The 19,260-nt window shown below is 35.9% G+C and overlaps 1 protein-coding gene and 1 long non-coding RNA gene across 2 annotated transcripts; one reads left to right on the top strand and one right to left on the bottom strand.

Annotated features, from left to right (window-relative positions):
- Positions 1–226: 226 nt before the first annotated feature.
- On the top strand, positions 227–1,218 carry LOC120173369. Its single transcript, XR_005521050.1, has 3 exons — positions 227–400; positions 977–1,031; positions 1,132–1,218. It is a non-coding gene; the product is annotated as an uncharacterized LOC120173369 (long non-coding RNA).
- Positions 1,219–4,670: 3,452 nt separating this feature from the next.
- On the bottom strand, positions 4,671–7,783 carry LOC120173344 (chaperone protein DnaJ-like). Its single transcript, XM_039180538.1, has 3 exons — positions 7,341–7,783; positions 4,915–5,019; positions 4,671–4,854 (listed from the first exon to the last, which is right to left on the bottom strand). The coding sequence occupies exons 1-3, from the start codon at positions 7,781–7,783 to the stop codon at positions 4,671–4,673; spliced, it is 732 nt and encodes a 243-aa protein (XP_039036469.1).
- Positions 7,784–19,260: the final 11,477 nt, after the last annotated feature.

Genomic DNA, 19,260 nt, shown 5'->3' with positions numbered 1-19,260 from the left:
CTTCTAATAGCTTCAACTAACAGAGGCCTGCAGAGTGGTCGCATTCACCCTCACCTGTTTCACCTGCTGAAGCTGCTGGAGTCATCACTCTTTTAAAAGGACAAAAGGTGGGGGTCTGGTTCATGCGTTTCTATTAAAGCAATCTCCATTTTCCCTTAACAGCAGAACATTTCTCCCTCTCTCACTCTCACTATCACTCTCACACTGTCTCGAGCTATTGAGCCGTCTGATCTCTCTGTGCGTCGTCGTTTTACACAACCTTAAACACCGCCGATTACCCGCTGCAATCTCCGCCCTTTAGATTTATACCAATTTTCAATATCTTTAATGGCTGACGGAAAATTTGATCTACCTGATGATCTCTTACCCTCTAAAATCGGCCCTGACCACTCCTCCACAGGTATTTTTATTTTTTCCATTTAAGTTTTCATTTTTCCATTATTTATCCTCTCAATTTTACAATATGCGTATTCAGATCGTATTGGTGTACCATTTCAATTCAATAGCACATCTATGTGAAATTTTATTTTATTTTTCCAAAATTTTTCTTCATTTGAATTTTGGTAGTTTAATTTATTAATTGTAGATTTCTGATTTCGTTAATGAGTCACCTAAGATCTATTTTTTATAATTAATTAACTAAATGATTTTCTCAGTAAAAGAAGGGGAAAGAATTTCATGATTGCTTCTATGTAGAATTGTATCGGTTAGAATCTTTCATTTCAAATGCACTAGAGGTTGGAGAAAAGTTGGCATTCTTCATGGAAAAGAATCACTTTAGTTGCTTCTCATAGTTATTGGCAAATTTTAGTAAGATATGCTTTCCTTTAATTATGTGGTAAGATTATTCATAGTTCAGTCGCAAAGCATTTGATATTGTAGGGACTCCATGAAAACACACTTGAAACATGAGGATAGACAGTTTCTACCATTTTCATCTCCGTGTTATCTTAGTTTCTGTTATTGTTAAGTGAAGGTTGGGATGGGAACTTAGAGGAGAAAGGACTCACGGGGTTTGGATGACACCAGATGTAATAAATTTTGCCTTAGGTCGAAATTTTGCATTTTTTAAAATCATATGCAACTCCTTTCTTGCAAATGTTTTACTCATTTTTTGTTTGTGCTCAATAGTAAACCAACTTCCAAAAGCAGCATACCTCTGTCACCACAATGGCTTTTCTCTAAAGTGGCTAATCCTAAGATGTTACCTTATGGAGTATTTGCGGTATGCACCTTTCATTTCTCTCTAGAAATGTTTTTAGGGTGCTGGTATCTTAACCAGGAAAAAAAATATTCCCCCAGGAATGCAAAAATCCGTGAACCAAACGCCTCCTAAGAATGTTTCTCGAATCCTAATTACTTTCCTATTTTCTTAGTGTTGATAAGTTATGGAAGCTTTTGTCTGATAATGACGCATACAATCAGTTCTTACAATCAGTTGACCATGTTAAAATTCAGAACAATATAAGTATAAAAATCGCCTTGATTTATTCGGTCTCTTTCAAAGTAATGAATTTCCATCTTGTTTTTCCTGTTGCACCATGTGGTATGTTCTTGTTTTGTTCTCTGGTCTCAAAGATTCTGATGGTTTGGGTTTTATGCCATAGCATAACAAGAGGTATTGAATAACCAGTGAATTTGGTGAGATTGGTTGTCTGTTAATATCGAAATGTTTAGGATACTGCCTATTCAGATTGTTAATTGATATTGCTATTTTTGATGTGCTGTTGATATCATTTCATGTGTCTGAATATTGGTTATGAAGATAAGCCATTATCGGTAGCCCGCATGTGCATACTGGTGAGGAAATAGGGTTTGATAAAGTTTTGATGTTTCAGAATTTAGTGTATTACATTCTTGTTTAAAACAATAAAGGAATACTTAACTCGTAACACTGAGCCGAAGAGGATATCGTGGTTATATTGGTCTCGGGGGATAGTCTAATGTTTAAACATAATTAGCGATCAAACATATAGTTTTTAGATGTGAAATCTACTGGCCAAAATCACGTGATAGTGAGAGAAGCTCCAGCTTCTCTCTAACCTAGGTGTTTCAAATTTCAAATTTCCACGAGCCCAGACGCTTTTGATTATTATTCTCTTCTCCGGTACCAGTTGTCAGCCGCCGCACGCCGCCGCTGTCAGCCGTCCGCAGCCACACTCCGACCACCGTTTGACGCCGATTTTTTCCTGTGAAGATCGCCGGTTATCTGTGATATCAAATCTGGCCTTAGATTTGCATTTGAGACTTTCAATCAACGCAGATCTTTAAGAAGCCCACTGCCATTTTTAGCCGCTTTCCGCCGCCTGTGCACACCATCGTTTCTCCACCAGAATCAGCGTCGTCTTGCGTCCAGAACCCTCCTACCCTGTGTCGAGAATCGTTTTATATTATCCTTTATTTTCCAGAAATCTGGTTCGGCAAGGAAAAACCCTTTCCTCAAACTTTCTGTTCATTTCCAGATTTCTCCATGGAGCCCCAACCCCCGTCTCAGCCCAGGCGAACTAGAGATGCATCAGGAGTGGCAGGTGAAACTTCTGGGAGCAACAGCAGAAATGGTTTCTCCTACTACGGTAAGGAAAATCGTGGGAGGGAAATTGAAAAGGAGAGGACTAAGCTTCTGAAACGGAACAGGCGTGCTTTCACCAGACGTTTGTTGGCCGGTTTGAGGCAATATGGTGATTTCTCTCTTCCCGTGCGTTCTGATATGAACGCTGTTCTGGCAGCCTTGGCCCGGGAGGCTGGTTGGACAGTTGAGTCCGACGACACTACCTACAGGCACTGTCCTTCCCGCCATAATCAGCAAAACTTAAGAGAAATTTCTGCGAGGTCGGGTGAACGTCCTCTATCAACCAATTCCTTGGAAAAATGCGTTGTTAAAGAAACATTACACTGTCAACCTCCTGTGGTTAGGATTGATGACAATGGTATGTCTCCTTCGCAAGATGGGAATTATAGGATGGAGAAGCTTTCTTTAGTGGAGGCAACACCCGTTCTTTCTGCTGCTGAAGTGGATCACCATGGAATCAAGAAGGGGTATTCCAACAAAAAATCTTCTGAAGTAGCGAGACGGAGAAGAAGCGGATTTCATAACAGGCAGAATGAAGGTCATATAAACGGTAGGAATGGGTATAGTAATGGATGCGTCTCGTTATTCATTGAGAACCTTCCGAAGAAGATCCATTGGAAGAGACTTGAATATATATTTGGTACACACGGTCGAGTTATGGATGCCTTCATTCCTAAAAAAAGGAATTTGAATGGGGTTCGCTTTGGTTTGTTCGCTATGCTACAATTGAAGAAGCAAGGAGAGCGATCTCAAATATGAATGGCTCTCGTATAGACGGTAGCAAAATTGGTGTTTCTTTCGTTAAATTCAAACCTCGACATTCCTATTGGAGGAAGTCCTCGACAAGTGTTCTTCGCAAGTCCGGGTTGGAAGATGATTCGAGGAAGAATCTTTATAAAGTTGAAGGTGTTATAGATAAAGAAAAACTTCAGGTGTTGAGTAATTGTCTAGTGGGGTGGTGCAAGGACTTTGTCAAAATTGGTCATCTCGCTAGACAAATGCAAGTGAAGGGCCTCACTGGCTTCACCTTAATGAGAGCTGCTGGTAATGTGATTTTAATGATTTTTGAAGACAATGCTTCATTAAGAAGTGTGGAGAATGATAAATCAAAGATTCTCGCAGAGTGGTTCTCCATAGTCGAAGCTTGGTCAGAAAGTTTGGTAATGGAGTGTCGTCGAGTATGGTTAATTTGCGAGGGTGTTCCTTTTCACGCATGGAATTGGGATACTTTCAAGAACATTGCTAAGAAGTGGGGTTTACTACTAGCTATCGACAAAAGTTGTCATTCTCCATCAACCTTTGATAGGGCAAAAATTCAAGTCCTCACAAAGGTTGATTCGAGAATTGATGCGTTGGTGGAATTGAAGGTTGGTGACAACTTCTTCAAGGTCATGGTGCATGAGATAGAGCCTTCATTCAAACCAAACACTTGGGCTCCTGAAGAAGACGAGTCTCATTGATCTTGTCTCTTCAATTGTGGTTTTGTTTTAGTCTTTACGGTTGTAGGTGTTGCTTTTAATTTGTATCATGTTATGTTGCGATGTTTTATTCGTTAACATACTTTTAGTATGTGAATGAATACGAAGGGAGTTTTTAATGAGACCTCCAACTTCTATAAAAAAACATATAGTTTTTAGCCTGTTAAATTCCATTTGCCTGATCTTTAAGGTTCCCCTTGTTTCATTTGTTTATCGTGTTTTTTGATCGGTACATGGATCTCCGCTAACTAGGGCCTTGCTCCGTCTTATATTTGTTGTTCCTTGTTGGTATCATGATGGGGTTGCACTTTAGCTATGTTTTAGAACCATTTATTCGAACTATAACATGCATGCGATGAGAAAACCGTGTTTTCTTTTACTTTGTATTTCATCATTTTGTCAATTTCTTACCTGAACGGAATTAACTTTTTACTAGATAAGATATGAACTTCGCAAGGAGACTCTGTAGCTTGCCAATGAGTTCTTATTCAGCTATTTGTATGAATCCCCTAGAGAAGTTTGTGTTTTGTAGGATTGTTTTATTAACTACAGCCTCGGCGATGAGAAAACGAGGGTATAGAACACACAAGCAAACAATTTAACGTTTGATTACAAGGATTCCTTCAGCCTGACCTTCTATAATAGCTATAAGCCACGGCAACGGTTGGAACAGTTCCGATCACAGCGGCTGCCGTAAGAACGTCACACTGCTCCCATGATTCTATCCAGCTTGTCAGTTCGCACGTCACGGTCTTTTCGGGCAAGTCTCTCGGTTCTTTATTTCTCTTTTTGTCACTTGGTTCTGAGCTAGCAGTCATGCAACAGGTGAATCCATTAGCACCCTGACAACAACCACCCGAATTTTACGTTGTGTTCTGAGCAGTCGTTTCTTCGTGCTTCTCGTTTTTCTTCGCTTCGGTCCCATTCGGAAGCTTCGGTTCGCCTCCTTCGGTAGAAGCCCCCATTTGACCCCTGCAGATGTTGACATAGAAAGGAGTAACAGAAAGCTTAATAGGGAATAAGCAATGCATCACACAGTAGACATGGGGCTTCCTACTAGCAAAGCACAAAGTCAAAAAGTTAGTATCATCTTACATTTTGGTAGGAGTAAAATGGTTTATCTATTAAAATTTTCATATACTTATTTAGTTAAATGTTGTAAAATTTTAATATATTTTTAGATAAATAATGTAAAAATTAATATTATTTATAATTACAATAATACATGATATATTTATTCTTTTATTCTACCCATTTATCTTTTAAATTTTATAAAAAATTTATATATAAATTTTATTAAAAAACATATAATTTTAAAATAATAAAGTAATATATTTTCGATGATTTTTTATATAAATATTTTCATTTAAATATTTAGAATTCCACTTGTTAACACTTATAGAACAAGGACAATTTGGTAAAATATACGTTTCAGTAATCTCATATTCCTTCAACCAAACACTGTAATCTTACATTCATGTCAAACAAATCAAACACAGTAACATTCCCGGAATGTATCAGGTAATGTTACATTCCTGGTAATCTTATTCCTAATGCTACATTCCATGCAAATTCCTAGTACTTTCCATCTAATTTTTATTTTATGGGTAAATTACAAATTTCATCACTTAACTTTATACTCTCTCTTATTTTACTCAATGAACTTCAAAAGTTTCCAATTTGCTCACTGAACTTAATACATTGGATTTTTTGTCACTCCATCGTTAAATAGTTAACGGCGTTAAAATGATGCCGTTTTAATAAACAAAATTTTCACCAAAACGACGTTATTTTACATCTATATAAAACTCATTTATAACGTCATTAGTGAGAAAACGATTGAGTGACAAAAAATGCAATGTATTAAGTTTAATGAAGAAATTGAAAAGATTTAAAGTATAATGAGTGAAATAGGAGAGAAAGTGAACTTCAACTATTGAATTTGAAATTGACCCTTATTTTATGTGTAATTTATTTTATCTTATTATTAAAAATAAATTTATAAAATAAGGTACTTTCTGTTTAAAATACAACTCTCAAGATCAATAAAGTTGCACATGGCATTGCCAAATCATGTGAACAGAAACCCTTAGGGTTACAAGTGTTTCACTGGCCAACTCCAGAAATACAAATGGCATTACAACAAGGCAATGATATCGAACACGACACAGTGAACCAGAACCAGACATAACTTAAGTTTGCTTTTACTTTTCTACCAAAAAAAAAAAAAACTCTAAATTATTTAATATTCAACATTCATTCCCTTAAAAATCATAGTGTTTGAACTCGAGATTTCAAAAAATAAAAATTTTTTTATCACCAATGTTAATTAGTCCGTACTAACATAATCAAACATTAAATGACAAAAGATTAAGGGTCCAATTAAAATATTCAATAACTAATGTTTAACCATGTTTATCGTTCCATCCTTGTTTGATCAAACATGTGTAGGGGTGTTTGAAAGGTTAAAACGGCTGCCGACCGAACTGAATTACCATTGATCGAATTAACTGAATTTTTTTCTTTAATCGTTTATCGTACTGAATTTTTAAAAAAAATATTAACCGAACCGAATAATGTTTGATTATTTCCATCGGTTAACCGAATTAACCTGTAGTATCATTTTTCAATCGTTATTTTAATGTATTATTATTATTATAAAATATTATTATTATTATTATTATAAATTATTATTATTATTATTAAAGATTTCATATTAATTCAAAAATTAAAATATAATTACTACATTGTTATGAAATGTAATTTATAAATACATATAATCAAATAAAACTTAATTTGTTAATATATGTTAGCTCAATTGGTTGAGTACTCGTTATTATCTTAACGAAAACTAAGATTTGAATTTTATCAATCGCTCTATTTAATTTTACATAAAACAAAATAAAATTTATTTTTAAATGAATCTGAATCTATAAATCAATCTAAAATTTGGAATCTATTTTTGTTAATGAAAAATCAAATATCAAATTAATATTAAAAAAAGTGACAACTTACAAGAATGTGTCAAAGTGGGTTTGGGGGGGGGGGTAAGTGAGAGTTTACGCCTTTTTAATTTGGTTTATTGGCTTTGTGATTCAAGCTGAACCATAGGAGCATCAGTTACGGTAGTTGAACAAAATGTGAGTGCAATGTAGAAGGGTTGGATTCTTTAAAAAAAAATTATATTGATAAATAATAATAATAAAACATGCCAAATGTATTTAGATTTGAATAAAAACAAGGATGATTTCTGCCGGTCCTATTGTTTCATCCTCTGCATTCTAAACAGAGACCGTTTCTTTAATCCGTCGAGTTGTTTTTCCCAAACATTTCTGGGAAATCTCGATTCTCTATCCTCCTCCTCCTCCATAAACCCTAAACCCAGCTCACAGTCATACATTTCACGAGAAACCGGATCCGAAAGTGTCTCGTAAGCCATCTGGAGCTCAAGAAATCGCTTCGTGGATTCCTCTTTGGCAGAGGGAGGGCAAACATCTGGGTGATACCGAAGCACCATTCTCCGGTAAGCTTTTTTTATGTCAGATAAGCACACGTTCTCGGCATAAGCAAGAGACAGAACTTCATAAAAATTGGCCTTTCCTCTCTGCATGGCTAAATTACCGGCCCTGCATGATATACCGGCCCTGTAATTATTCTTGGTATTATGATTGTAAGGCTTTTGGTTGAACCCCGGCTTTGTTGCTGTTGAAACCATTTGCATGGAAGTGATGTCCATACCAAATGTGCGTTGGAGAAGATGCTTCAAAGGAAGAGTTTAAGGGTTGATTGAGGGAGGAGGAGGCGATTTATTTATATAGAAACACGTTTGGTTTACGGTGTGGTGAAATAGATGAGAAAACGGGGTTGGATGCAGTATTGGCAGTAGTTAGCCGTCCTTGGCTTTGTTAATTCGACTCTGCTGCTACTTTGATGGCTGTTTTCTACGGCGGCTGCATCCAAATTTCAAGCCTATTTTATTGAGCATGCACGCCAAATATGGTTTTCTAATAGTCGTCAAATTTTCATTATAAAAAAATTCATAACGATAAGGAATTGCTATTAGTGTAAAGTCAAAAGGTGGGGGCACCGCCTAATTCAACAAAAGGGAGAGGTTTTTCAACAAGGGGCACCGATTTTTTATTAAAAATATAATAGGGTTAATTACATTTTAGTCCTTATATACTTTAGGATATTTACAAGATTAGTCCATAAGCTTCAACTGTAAATATCCTAACTCATTTAGTTTCAAAATCATCCCAAATCATTTCTTTCTCCCAATACTAGAGAGTTTTCTTGTGAGTAGTGAGTGTTTTGTAAATACTTGTAATTTTTCTCTTTTTAGTAAAAGATCTGCAGCAGTCCGGAGACGTAGGTATAATTGGCTGAACTCCGTTATCAATTTCGGGTATTATTTTTCTCTTTTATTCTGCATTCTCACTAATCTGGTTATAGGGAAATTACTCATACTCGTTTTTTTTCCCAACAACTGTCATCAGAGCTTTTGGTTGTGAATTTTATCAATTTTTTTGCAAGGTTACTATTCATTACTAATCACGTGAATAATGAATTTCGTAAATAGTAAAATTTTGTCGGCGATACGAATTTGTCGACGGAGGTGTTCTAATACGCGGTGGTTCGCAAGAATTGTCAGAAACGATCTAAACGAAGCCAGATTCGAGTGGGAGCGATGGTTGCAGACGAAGGGAATGTGAAAATTGAAAAGTTCGATGGTGCGGACTTTGGATTTTGGAAGATGTAAATTGAAGATTTTATGTACCAGAAAAATCTATATCAACCTCTCTCAGGAAAACAACCAGATGGTATGAAGAATGAAGACTCGACTCTTCTCGACAGACAAGCCCTCGAAGTTATCCGATTGACGTTATCCCGCGATGTTTCTTTTAACATAGCAAAGGAAAATACCACAGCGGGTCTTATGGCATCTCTCTATAGTATGTATGAGAAGCTATCGGCCTCATACAAAGTTCACTTGATGAGGCGATTATTCAAATTGCGGATGGCGGAAAGTACATCAGTGACTCAACACCTGAATGAATTCAACACAATCACAACCCAGTTGAGTTCCGTGGAAATTGAATTCGATGATGAAGTTCAAGCTTTAATTCTCTTATTATCTCTACCAGATAGTTGGAATGCTACTGTTACAACAGTTAGCAGCTCATCGGGAAACAGTAAATTGAAATTCGAGGATGTTCAAGATCTGGTATTGAGCGAAGAAATTTGATGGAGAGAATCGGGTGAAGCATCAACCTTCTCAGCCTTGCACACGGAGTCTAGAGTGAGAACTTCATAAAAAAATTCAAATCGTGGCAGATCCAAATCCAGAATGGGAAAATCAAGAACGGGAAAGAAAGATTATAATTGTTATAATTGTGGCAATAATGGTCACTTTAAAAGAGATTGCCGAGCACCGAAGAAAGATACCGGCATACAGGAATCTGTAAATATGACAGAAGAGACATGTGATGCCATGATTCTAAGCATCAATAGTCTAATTGAATCATGGATCTTGGATTCAGGGGCATATTTCCACTCCACCCCATGCCAAGAAATCATGGATAACTATGTCAGTGGTTATTTTGAGAAGGTTCATCTAGTTGATGATGAAACCTTGAAGAACGTCAGAAAAAGAGACATTTGATTAAAGTTGCCAAACCAGACCACCTGAACGTTGAAAGGAGTGAGACATATTACTGGCCACAAAAGAAATTTAATTTCTGTAGGACAGCTTGATGGAGAAGGATATAGTACAACCTTTTCAGGCTGTGAATGGAAGATTACCAAAAGAGCACTCGTCATTGCTCGTGGTAAGAAGACTGATACTCTCTATGTAACCTCAAATTTAGAGAATATCATTACAGTAGCAGATGCTGATGGAAAATCAAACCGATGACACCAAAGGCTTGGCCAATGAGGGAGAAATAGATAAAGACACTTTTATCAAAAGGGAAGCTGCCGGATCTAAAGAATATAGATTTCGGACTATGTGAGGATTGCATCTTTGGCAAACAAAAGAAAGTCAGTTTTGCAAAGATTGGCAAGACACCCAAGTCTGAAAAGTTAGAGTTTGTTCATACTGATGTATGGGATCATCTCTAGTTCCATCTCTTGCAGGCTCACTATATTATGTCACCTTCATCGATGATTCTACAATGAAGGTGTGGGTTTATTTTCTGAAGAAGAAATCAGAAGTCTTTGATACCTTCAGAAAATGGAAGACCATGGTGGAAAATGAGACTGGTTTGAAAGTCAAGCGGTTGAGGTCTGACAATGGAGGAGAGTATAAAAATAGTAGATTCAGAGATTTTTACGCAAATAATGGGATCAAGATGGAGACAACAGTTCCGATGACACCGTAACATAATGGCATAGCGGAGCGCATGAACAAAACTTTGAATGAATGTGCCAGAAGTATGAGGATACATGCTGACTTGCCCAAATTTCTATGGCCTGAAGCTATCAACACTGCAACTTACCTGATCAACTGTGGGCCCTCAGTTCCCTTGGATGGTGGAATACCAAAGGAAGTTTGGAGGAGAAAAGAAACAAACATTTCATACTTAATAGTGTTTGGTTGTATTTCTTATGTACACATAAATTCTGCTAAAAGAAGTAAACTTGATGCCAAGTCCAACAAATGTGTTTTTGTTGGTTATGGTGGTGATGAGTTCGGTTACTGGTTTTGGGACTACGAAAATCGAAAGATCATCAGAAGTAGAGATTTCATTTTCAATGAGAATGTGATGTACAAAGACATGTCAACCATAGAATCAAGTAGCTCCAATACCGAAGCTAAAACAAAGAAATTTGCTGAGTTTGAGGAGATTTATGAAATGATGTTCAAATCAGTCCTGAAGCAGTTCAAGAAGAACCAGGCACACCAGAACTAAGACGTTCTTCCAGAATTCCTAAATCGACCCAGCGTTATTCGCCTTCTTTGCACTACTTGTTGCTGACTGACAATGGTGAACCAGAGTGCTATGATGAAGCAATGCAGGTAGACGATTCGATCAAGTGGGAGTCTTCCATGAAAGATAAGATGAACTCGCTTATGTCAAATCAAACGTGGGAATTAGCTGAATTATCACTAGACAAGAAAGCGCTTCATAACAAGTGGATTTACAGGATCAAAGAAGAGCACAATGGGAGCAAACGCTACAAAGCAAGATTGGTTGTCAAAGGTTTTCAGCAAAAAGAAGGTATTGACTACAATGAAATTTTCTCTTCAATCGTGAAACTGTCTACAATCATACTGGTGTTGAAAATTGTAGCTGCAGAGAATCTACATCTTGAGCAGTTAGATGTAAAGATAGATTTCCCTCGTGGTGATTTGGAAAAATAAATCTATATGAGGCAGCCAGAAGGTTTCATAGAGGCAGGAAAGAAAAACCTGGTATGCAGGTTGAAGAAGAGCTTGTATGGTTTAAAACAAGCTCCTAGACAGTGGTACAAGAAGTTCGATAGCTTCATGAGTAGTAGTGTTTTTACCAGATGCCAAGCAGATCATTGTTGCTACATCAAGAAGTTCGACAGCAGCTTTATTATTTTATTGTTGTACGTTGATGACATGCTCGTTGTAGGCTCAGACATGCAAGAGATTATAAACTTGAAGCAAAAATTGTCGAAGCAGTTTACAATGAAAGATCCGGGCACTACAAAGCAAATTCTTGGGATGAGGATTAAGAGATACACAAAGTCGGGGACTTTGATGTTATCATAGGTTGAGTACATCAACAAAGTACTCTCCAGGTTCAATATGCAAGATGCTAAACCAGTAAGTACACCTTTAGGTGTTCATTTTAGACTCTCCAAAGAACAGTCACCAAAGACGGAGGAAGAACACACATGGTGAAGGTGTCATATGCCTCAGCAATTGGAAGTATGATGTATGACATGGTTTGTACTAGACCAGATATTGCTCATGCAGTGGAAGTTGTTAGCAGGTACATGAATAATCCGGGCAAGGTACACTGGGAAGCAGTCAAATGGATCCTCAGATATTTGCGGGGTACCATAAACAAAGCACTTTGTTTCAAAGGTGGAGATACGATACTAATAGGCTACGTAGATGCTGACTTAGCCGGAAATGTTGACATCAAAAGAAGTACTAGAGGGTATGTTTATACTCTAGGAGGTACCGCAGTGAGTTGGGTTTCTCAACTACAGAAGATAGTTGTTTTCTCTATAACTGAAGCAGAATATATCGCTGTTATGGAAGCCAGCAAGGAGATGGTTTGGCTCTAAAGTTTCTTGGAAGAGTTAGGCAAGAAACAAGAAAACAATGTCTTGTATTGCGATAGTCAAAGTGTTATCCATCTAGCGAAGAATCAATCTTTTCATTTCAGAAGGAAGCACTTACAATTGCGATATCATTTTATCCGGTCTCTTCTGGAAGATGAGATTTTGAAACTTGAAAAGATTATTGGAGCTCAAAATCCGGCAGACATGTTGACAAAGACGGTGACTACGGAAAAACTGAAGTTGTGTTCAGCTTCAGTTGACATGCTAGAGTAACAAGACCAGAAATATTGTTGCATTGATCGATGTGTGAAGACAAATTAAAATCAGTCTTCAAGTGGGAGATTGTAAAGTCAAAAGGTGGGGGAAACTGCTTAATTCAACAAAAGGGAGAGATTTTTCAACACCAATTTTTTATTAAAAATGTAATAGGGTTAATTATATTTTAGTCCTTACACACTTTAGGGTATTTACAAGATTAGTCCCTAAGCTTCAACTATAAATACCCTAACCCATTTAGCTTCAAAATCATCCCAAATCATTTCTTTTTCCCAATACTAGAGAGTTTTCTTATGAGTAGTGAGTGTTTTGTAAATACTTGTAACACCCCATTTTAAGAAGTGCATGAAGTTCAGTGACTAAACTCATAATTTAGCCATTTTCTTTTATGAGAGAATTTATAGCCCCCTCCCCCGTGCTGCAGAATTTATTTTTCCCAGTTTTTCTCTCTCGTTGACCCAACTTTCAACTTCGATCTACTCGTCGTTCGACCTCCGATCGATGAACCGAAACCACCATTGTGTTCATTGTCGACCGAGGAACAAAACCCCTCAAACCTTTCGTCATGAATCGTCGTCGTTCGTCGTTAATTTCAGTCGGAAGTATCATCGGTAATAACTCGATTTTAATTAGTTTTTCGTCGATTCACGACGATCCGATCATCCGTTTACAACACCTCCCGCACCATCGTGTTCCTTGCATCGTTCCGAGTCTGCCAGTGTTATCCTTGGTCTCCGTCGACGACGGCGCGTGAGGAGTTAAAGCGGTCAAAGTTTCCAATTTGCTAAAATTGAGCTCTCCGCCATTCAAAAATTTGAACCGAGCTTTGTAAGTACCTTGAAATCACTCAAAATAATTTTTAGAAAATTTTCCGTGATTTATAGGCTGCCGGAAGTGGGCCCACGAGCCCCCACGCGCCACCACTACGCTTGGAGAAGAGAAAAATGACTGATTTGACCGGTTTTGAAACTGTTTTGACCGGTTTGATCTGTTCCAACCCGACCCGACCCGTTTACCCGACCCGACTCGTTGACCCTTGACCAGCGTTGACCATAACTTTTATGGGATTTGACTGGGCATTAAACGACCTTTGACTTTGACCGAGTATACCTATCGTGACATTTTTCAACATTCCAAATTCGATTCCGCAGTTCGTTTTTCGAAATTCGGATCCGAAGGCCTCGAAATTGCCAGTCAAACCCGTTGACTTTGATTTTGACCAAAAATTCCAAATTTTCGAAAAGTAATATTTTATGCTTTCGACGTCCTAAATCCGAATCCGAAGTCCGTTTCGTCAAATTCGAACCCGGTAAGCTTTTTTTAACTGATTTATCATCCGATTCGATTTGTTTTTCAGAATTAAGCTCAGTTTTTTATATAATTTATGTTGATATGTATTTGAGTAATTATTGGAAGATGATTCCAAGATCAAGGGCGTTCGAATGGAATTTATATGGTCGATCAGTATTGCACGAAAATCGAGGTAATACTTTACTATCTCTTTATGCTTTATGGAACATGTTGATATTGGTAAATGCATGAATAAGATAATGTCGGTCACTTTTGTGGAGTTGAATAATTTATTCACTCGATATGAATGTGGTAGAAATTCTGTAATTGAATACAGAACGAATGTTTAATATAAGAGATTGAAAGATTATTAGAATTAAATTACAAGTTTGTGATTAGTGATAAAGAAATCAGCCATGGACTTGTAAATTATATTTTATATCATCAAAGGTTAAATGTTAAAGGTACTTGGATGGGAAATTATGAGAATACTCCGGTAGGGTAAAATTACGAAAATACCCTTATATTGTAAGATGATAAGAATTATCCCTGGAAGATGGTTAATAACTCTGAAAAGACATATTGATCCGATATAATTACAGATGTGCATAAGAAATAATAGTTTTGTTTAGAAAATTTGGATAATTGGTTTTTAACGCCAAAAAGGGTTTGCGCAAGATGCTAGAAGTGTGTTAAGGAATAATTTCAAGATCAGAGAATGTTCGGGAAAACAATTGACCATAGGATCTTTAAATTATAATTATTTTTGTTAAGATCTAATATCGAAATTATCTAGTTAAGAAATTACGAAAATGCCCTTGAGAGGTAAAATAATCCAAGTTAACCCTGAATGAGAAAGTACTTTGAGGACTTGTACTTAACTCGATTAAGTACGAATTTGATTGTTAAGATCATGACTTAGTGCAGAAAATTTCTTGATATTCCGTTGGTAAAAATCTGAGAAAGCACTTGACCCGAAAATATCCAAGATATGAGTAAATACCTGAAGAACAATTTATCGGAGGGTGCTCTTTTATCAGAATTATTCGAAGAGACTGGAATAGATGATAAATTGGAATTAAATAATAAGACCGGATGGTGGGAAAAGATTGAAATACCGTAGATCTATAAAATGACAAAAATACCCCTGTAATAAAAATAACCCAAGAATATCACCAAGCTTAGGAATGATTGGATATCCTCGAGCTCTGAAATGAATGGAATAGGACTGAGCATCAAAATGACCAAAATACCCTTATGACCTAGAATAAGTAAATGTCTTGGATTAATTTAGTAATCCAAATAAGCATAGGTGTTGGACTACCTTTAAAAGTTATGGAACATAGCTTAAGTGAGTTGATCAATCGTAATGATATGTCAGTACCTAGACGACATAGATATTACTTGAATGTGTGTTCATGTTCTCAAGTATGACTTGATGATAATTTTGAAAGTATTCAACTCAGCTAAACTCTAGATCGCATTCAATATTAAGAAGTGGATATTCATTAGACAAATCAACTACGACTACCAAATTGAATTGAACGGAAGTGCAATATTAAGAAGTGCAATATGTATCTAAAATTCAGAAGTCTGAATTACTATGGAAAACCCTGAAGTAACTGTAAAGGACTTGACTGCTAAATGAACTAAGTAACTCAAAGACTGAGGATTAAGTAAGAGATTGGAATAAGTTTGGAAAGTCGGATGAACTTATATGATGTATCGTCCCTATGAATTATGAACCACAAATCAAGTACGTCAGCATTTACTGGTATACTTGAAACATAGAAATGAAATAAAGACCATTAGAATATTTGTTTGTCTCTTTAAGATCTATTCAGTGATGACTCAGAAGATGATCTGTGGATAAGAATATTTGTATTAAAGAGTAAATACCATGGAAGGTTAATGAATTAACAAGTTGATAAGTATTGGTTATGGGAGCTATTCATCTGGAGTTGTTCGATAATCGGATTAATCGTCATAGATTGTAGAGATTTTGAATACCTTCAAATTTTGTAGAGCTTCAGAAAAGTGTCCGAATAAGATGATCCCGATAAATCATGAATAACTGATGATTCTGTCAGTTAATGAACTTTTCAAATAGTGATTCTAACTTCCGACATTCTATCGGTAAACTGAAGATTCGTATTTCTCTACCCGATAAGATTATCCAGTATCTCTAAATAATATCCATAAACTCTGGTGTGTTCCCTACTCACATGAATATTTTATCTGATTTTCGATTTGAATTATGATCTGATACTTGACATGGATTCTGATCTGATATCTGACATGGATTCTGATATGATACTTAACTTGGATTCTGATATGATACTTGATCTGGATTTTGATATGATACTTGACTTGATTTATGTTTTGATTTTTTATATATCCGTTTATGGACGGACATATTTTACTTGGGGGTAATGTTGGAGGAAGTATACCTGGAGGCTCCTCGGTTGTGTGCTCAGGGCCTTACTTATCGGCTCCTCGGCTGTGTGCTCAGGGCCTTACTGGACTTGACGATGGGTGTATGGTTCTGGGGAACCTACACATTTTGGACTTGACGGATGGGGGTATATATATATGTGTGTGTGTGTGTGTGTGTGTGTGTGTGTGTGTGTGTGTGTGTGTGTGTGTGTGTGTGTGTGTGTGTGTGTGTGTGTGTGTGTGTGTGTGTGTGTTTTAAAAAGATTTGAAAAGTTACATGATTTTTTGGAACACACTAGAAAACCTATTCTAATCTCCTGAACCTAAACATCCCAAATATTTTCCATCAGAACTGAATACTATCTGTTAATACTTGAAATATCAATGGGACCTCAGCTCAGCTAAAGAAATCTGTAGATATCTAAACCAATAAGGGAATATATGTTTATTTGTATATGCACGTTCTTCAGCATCATCTGGTAGTTCTGTATTATTGAGCTTTCCAAAGCTCACTCTGTTACTCACCTTTTCAGGTTAAAAGAATCGTACCAGTGCATCTATCGACATCAGTAAGGAAGATCTTCCGGTGTTGCTTGTAGAGTATGGTACCTGTGATTAGGGGGCATGTAATTGTATTTTGTTTTATATATGAGTCTAAAAATTCTGTTTTATTTCGAATATTGATAACTTTTATTTTGTGCTCATAAATGATTTTATGAGTTTACAAGTTTTAAGAAAAGTTTTAAAATTTTCGCTATTTTTACAGTGAATCGCTCCAGTGGCCCTAATGTGACAACCCATATCGGATCGGGTTACCCGTATCGGTCTGGGGGGTTACAACACCTGTAAATTTTCTCTCTTTAGTAAAAGATCTGCAGCAGTCCGGAGACGTAGGCATAATTGGCTGAACTCCGTTATCAATTTCGGGTATTTTTTTCGCTTTTATTTCGCATTCTCACTAATCTGGTTATAGAAAAATTACTCGTACTCGTTTTATTTCCCAACAACTAGATCCTAGTTGCGTTGCGTATAGGCTGGTGTTCTGTTTCGTTTCTTTGAACCCAAGTTTAGGAAAAATTATTAGATAGATCCGGCTTACCACATCATCTGTGATCCTAACTAATAAGGTTCATCCACGTCATTTCTTCAAGGTGAATTTTCACATATTTCCTACATGTAAAAAATGGGTAATTATTTAGAAGTTACCTTGAGATGAATTGACCTAATTGGTCAAGACCACGAATGGCGTGGTGAACCGAGTCCATCAAATAATTTCTTCAAGTTTCACCTTTATGGATATGACTCTAAAAACAATTAAGGGCACATCACGTATTTAGATACTCCCCTATTTTATATGGCTCTGATTTAGTTATCCAATTAAAATTTTAAAATCATACTTAATATTAAGTTTCAATAATGATTCCCGAAATCATGTTTTCAGTTCGAATTATGATTGGGCTTTCGGAAACTTTTAAGTTTGAGCTCTAATTTAATTTGGTCTAAATCAATGGTTTATTTTACTATTTTATATAATATGCTAAAATATATTTTTACATTAATATTAATATACTTTTATAATTTAAATTAAATATAAAATATTTTTATTATTTTTGAATTAGTCATTGCTATTCGATTAATTGATCGATTAATTTAGACCAGATTTTATAAAGGTTTATTATGGGAGCGACCATTCCAATCCAATTTACTCTATACACAAACATCATAATATAAACTTCTGATCATGTTTAAAAAATTTAGTACATCGTCCCACTAGAACAACTGATGATTGTTGGAAAAATACTTTTATTATTTAAAATTAAATTGAGACTCGATTCCTGAATAGATCTACGCCCACACTATATTATATTTTATAAATTCTAAAAAATCGATCATGAATAAAATAATAGTAAGTAGATTTATTAAATTGATTTTTATTATTGATTTATATTTAAATTATAATTATAAATGTAATTTTTATTTTTTAATTAGATCAATTTTAACTATTATAATTTAATTTTTTTAATAGTTTAGGATAATTATAAAATACATGGTATCTATTTATAATTTTTTAGTCATTAACGATATATACTCATAAACACGTCTATTTAAACTCAAAAGCTCTGGAGAGAATAAAATCCATTTAATCATTAATTTCACTTGACGAGTTTAACTGTTATAATTTAATTGTATTATATAGTAGTAATTGTTCAAGTAAAGACAATTGGAAATTGCAGCAAATTAGCAGGCACCAAACTAGGGTGACTTTTTGCATGTCGGGTTATCACACTGTTAAGAAAAAGCCCTCTGCCTTTTTGTGCCGGCCACTTCATCTTCATCTCTTCTCCGCCTAACAGTGATTTTAAATAATTTTAGCCATGCATTTAATCAATTCGATTGATTTAACCTATTGATTCATTTCACCATGTGCATATATTTATTTTAATAATCGTTGATGCTCGAATCCGTGATCTTTAAAAACAACAATAATTTATTTAATCATTAAGATAAATTAATTAGTATCTTTACGTAATTCTTTACAATTGTATTGAACGTAGGCCAATTTGGAAGTGTGGCTTGAGCTCAAATTAGATCTTCGAAAGAAGTGGGAAAAGCCTGACCTATCCTTCTTTATTGGCCAATTAAGAGTGGGCCATCATTTCTTTATCTAAACTGGCCCATCAGTTCTTTCATCTTTCACCTTTTCCAAACAAAACCAAGCCAACTTCTTCAGGATTTGGAACCCAAATTATATCTATTTGGAACTCTCGTATCATATGGTTCAAATGAATATTTTGCAAGATATCGCTTAATATCATATGATTGAAGTGGTAAGTAGCTTGATATTGATTAAGTAGGTAAGTTCGAGTTCTTGTGTATGTAAAAACTCTCTGTTAGGAGACTCACCCACTAAAATTAGATGTGCGAACCGGAAGGCCAACAAAAAAAAAT

This window comes from Hibiscus syriacus, unplaced genomic scaffold (assembly GCF_006381635.1).
Source record: "Hibiscus syriacus cultivar Baekdansim isolate YM2019G1 unplaced genomic scaffold, ASM638163v2 tig00111947_pilon, whole genome shotgun sequence".
Classification (NCBI taxonomy): domain Eukaryota; kingdom Viridiplantae; phylum Streptophyta; class Magnoliopsida; order Malvales; family Malvaceae; genus Hibiscus; species Hibiscus syriacus.
This window is presented reverse-complemented; position numbering and strand designations above follow the sequence as displayed.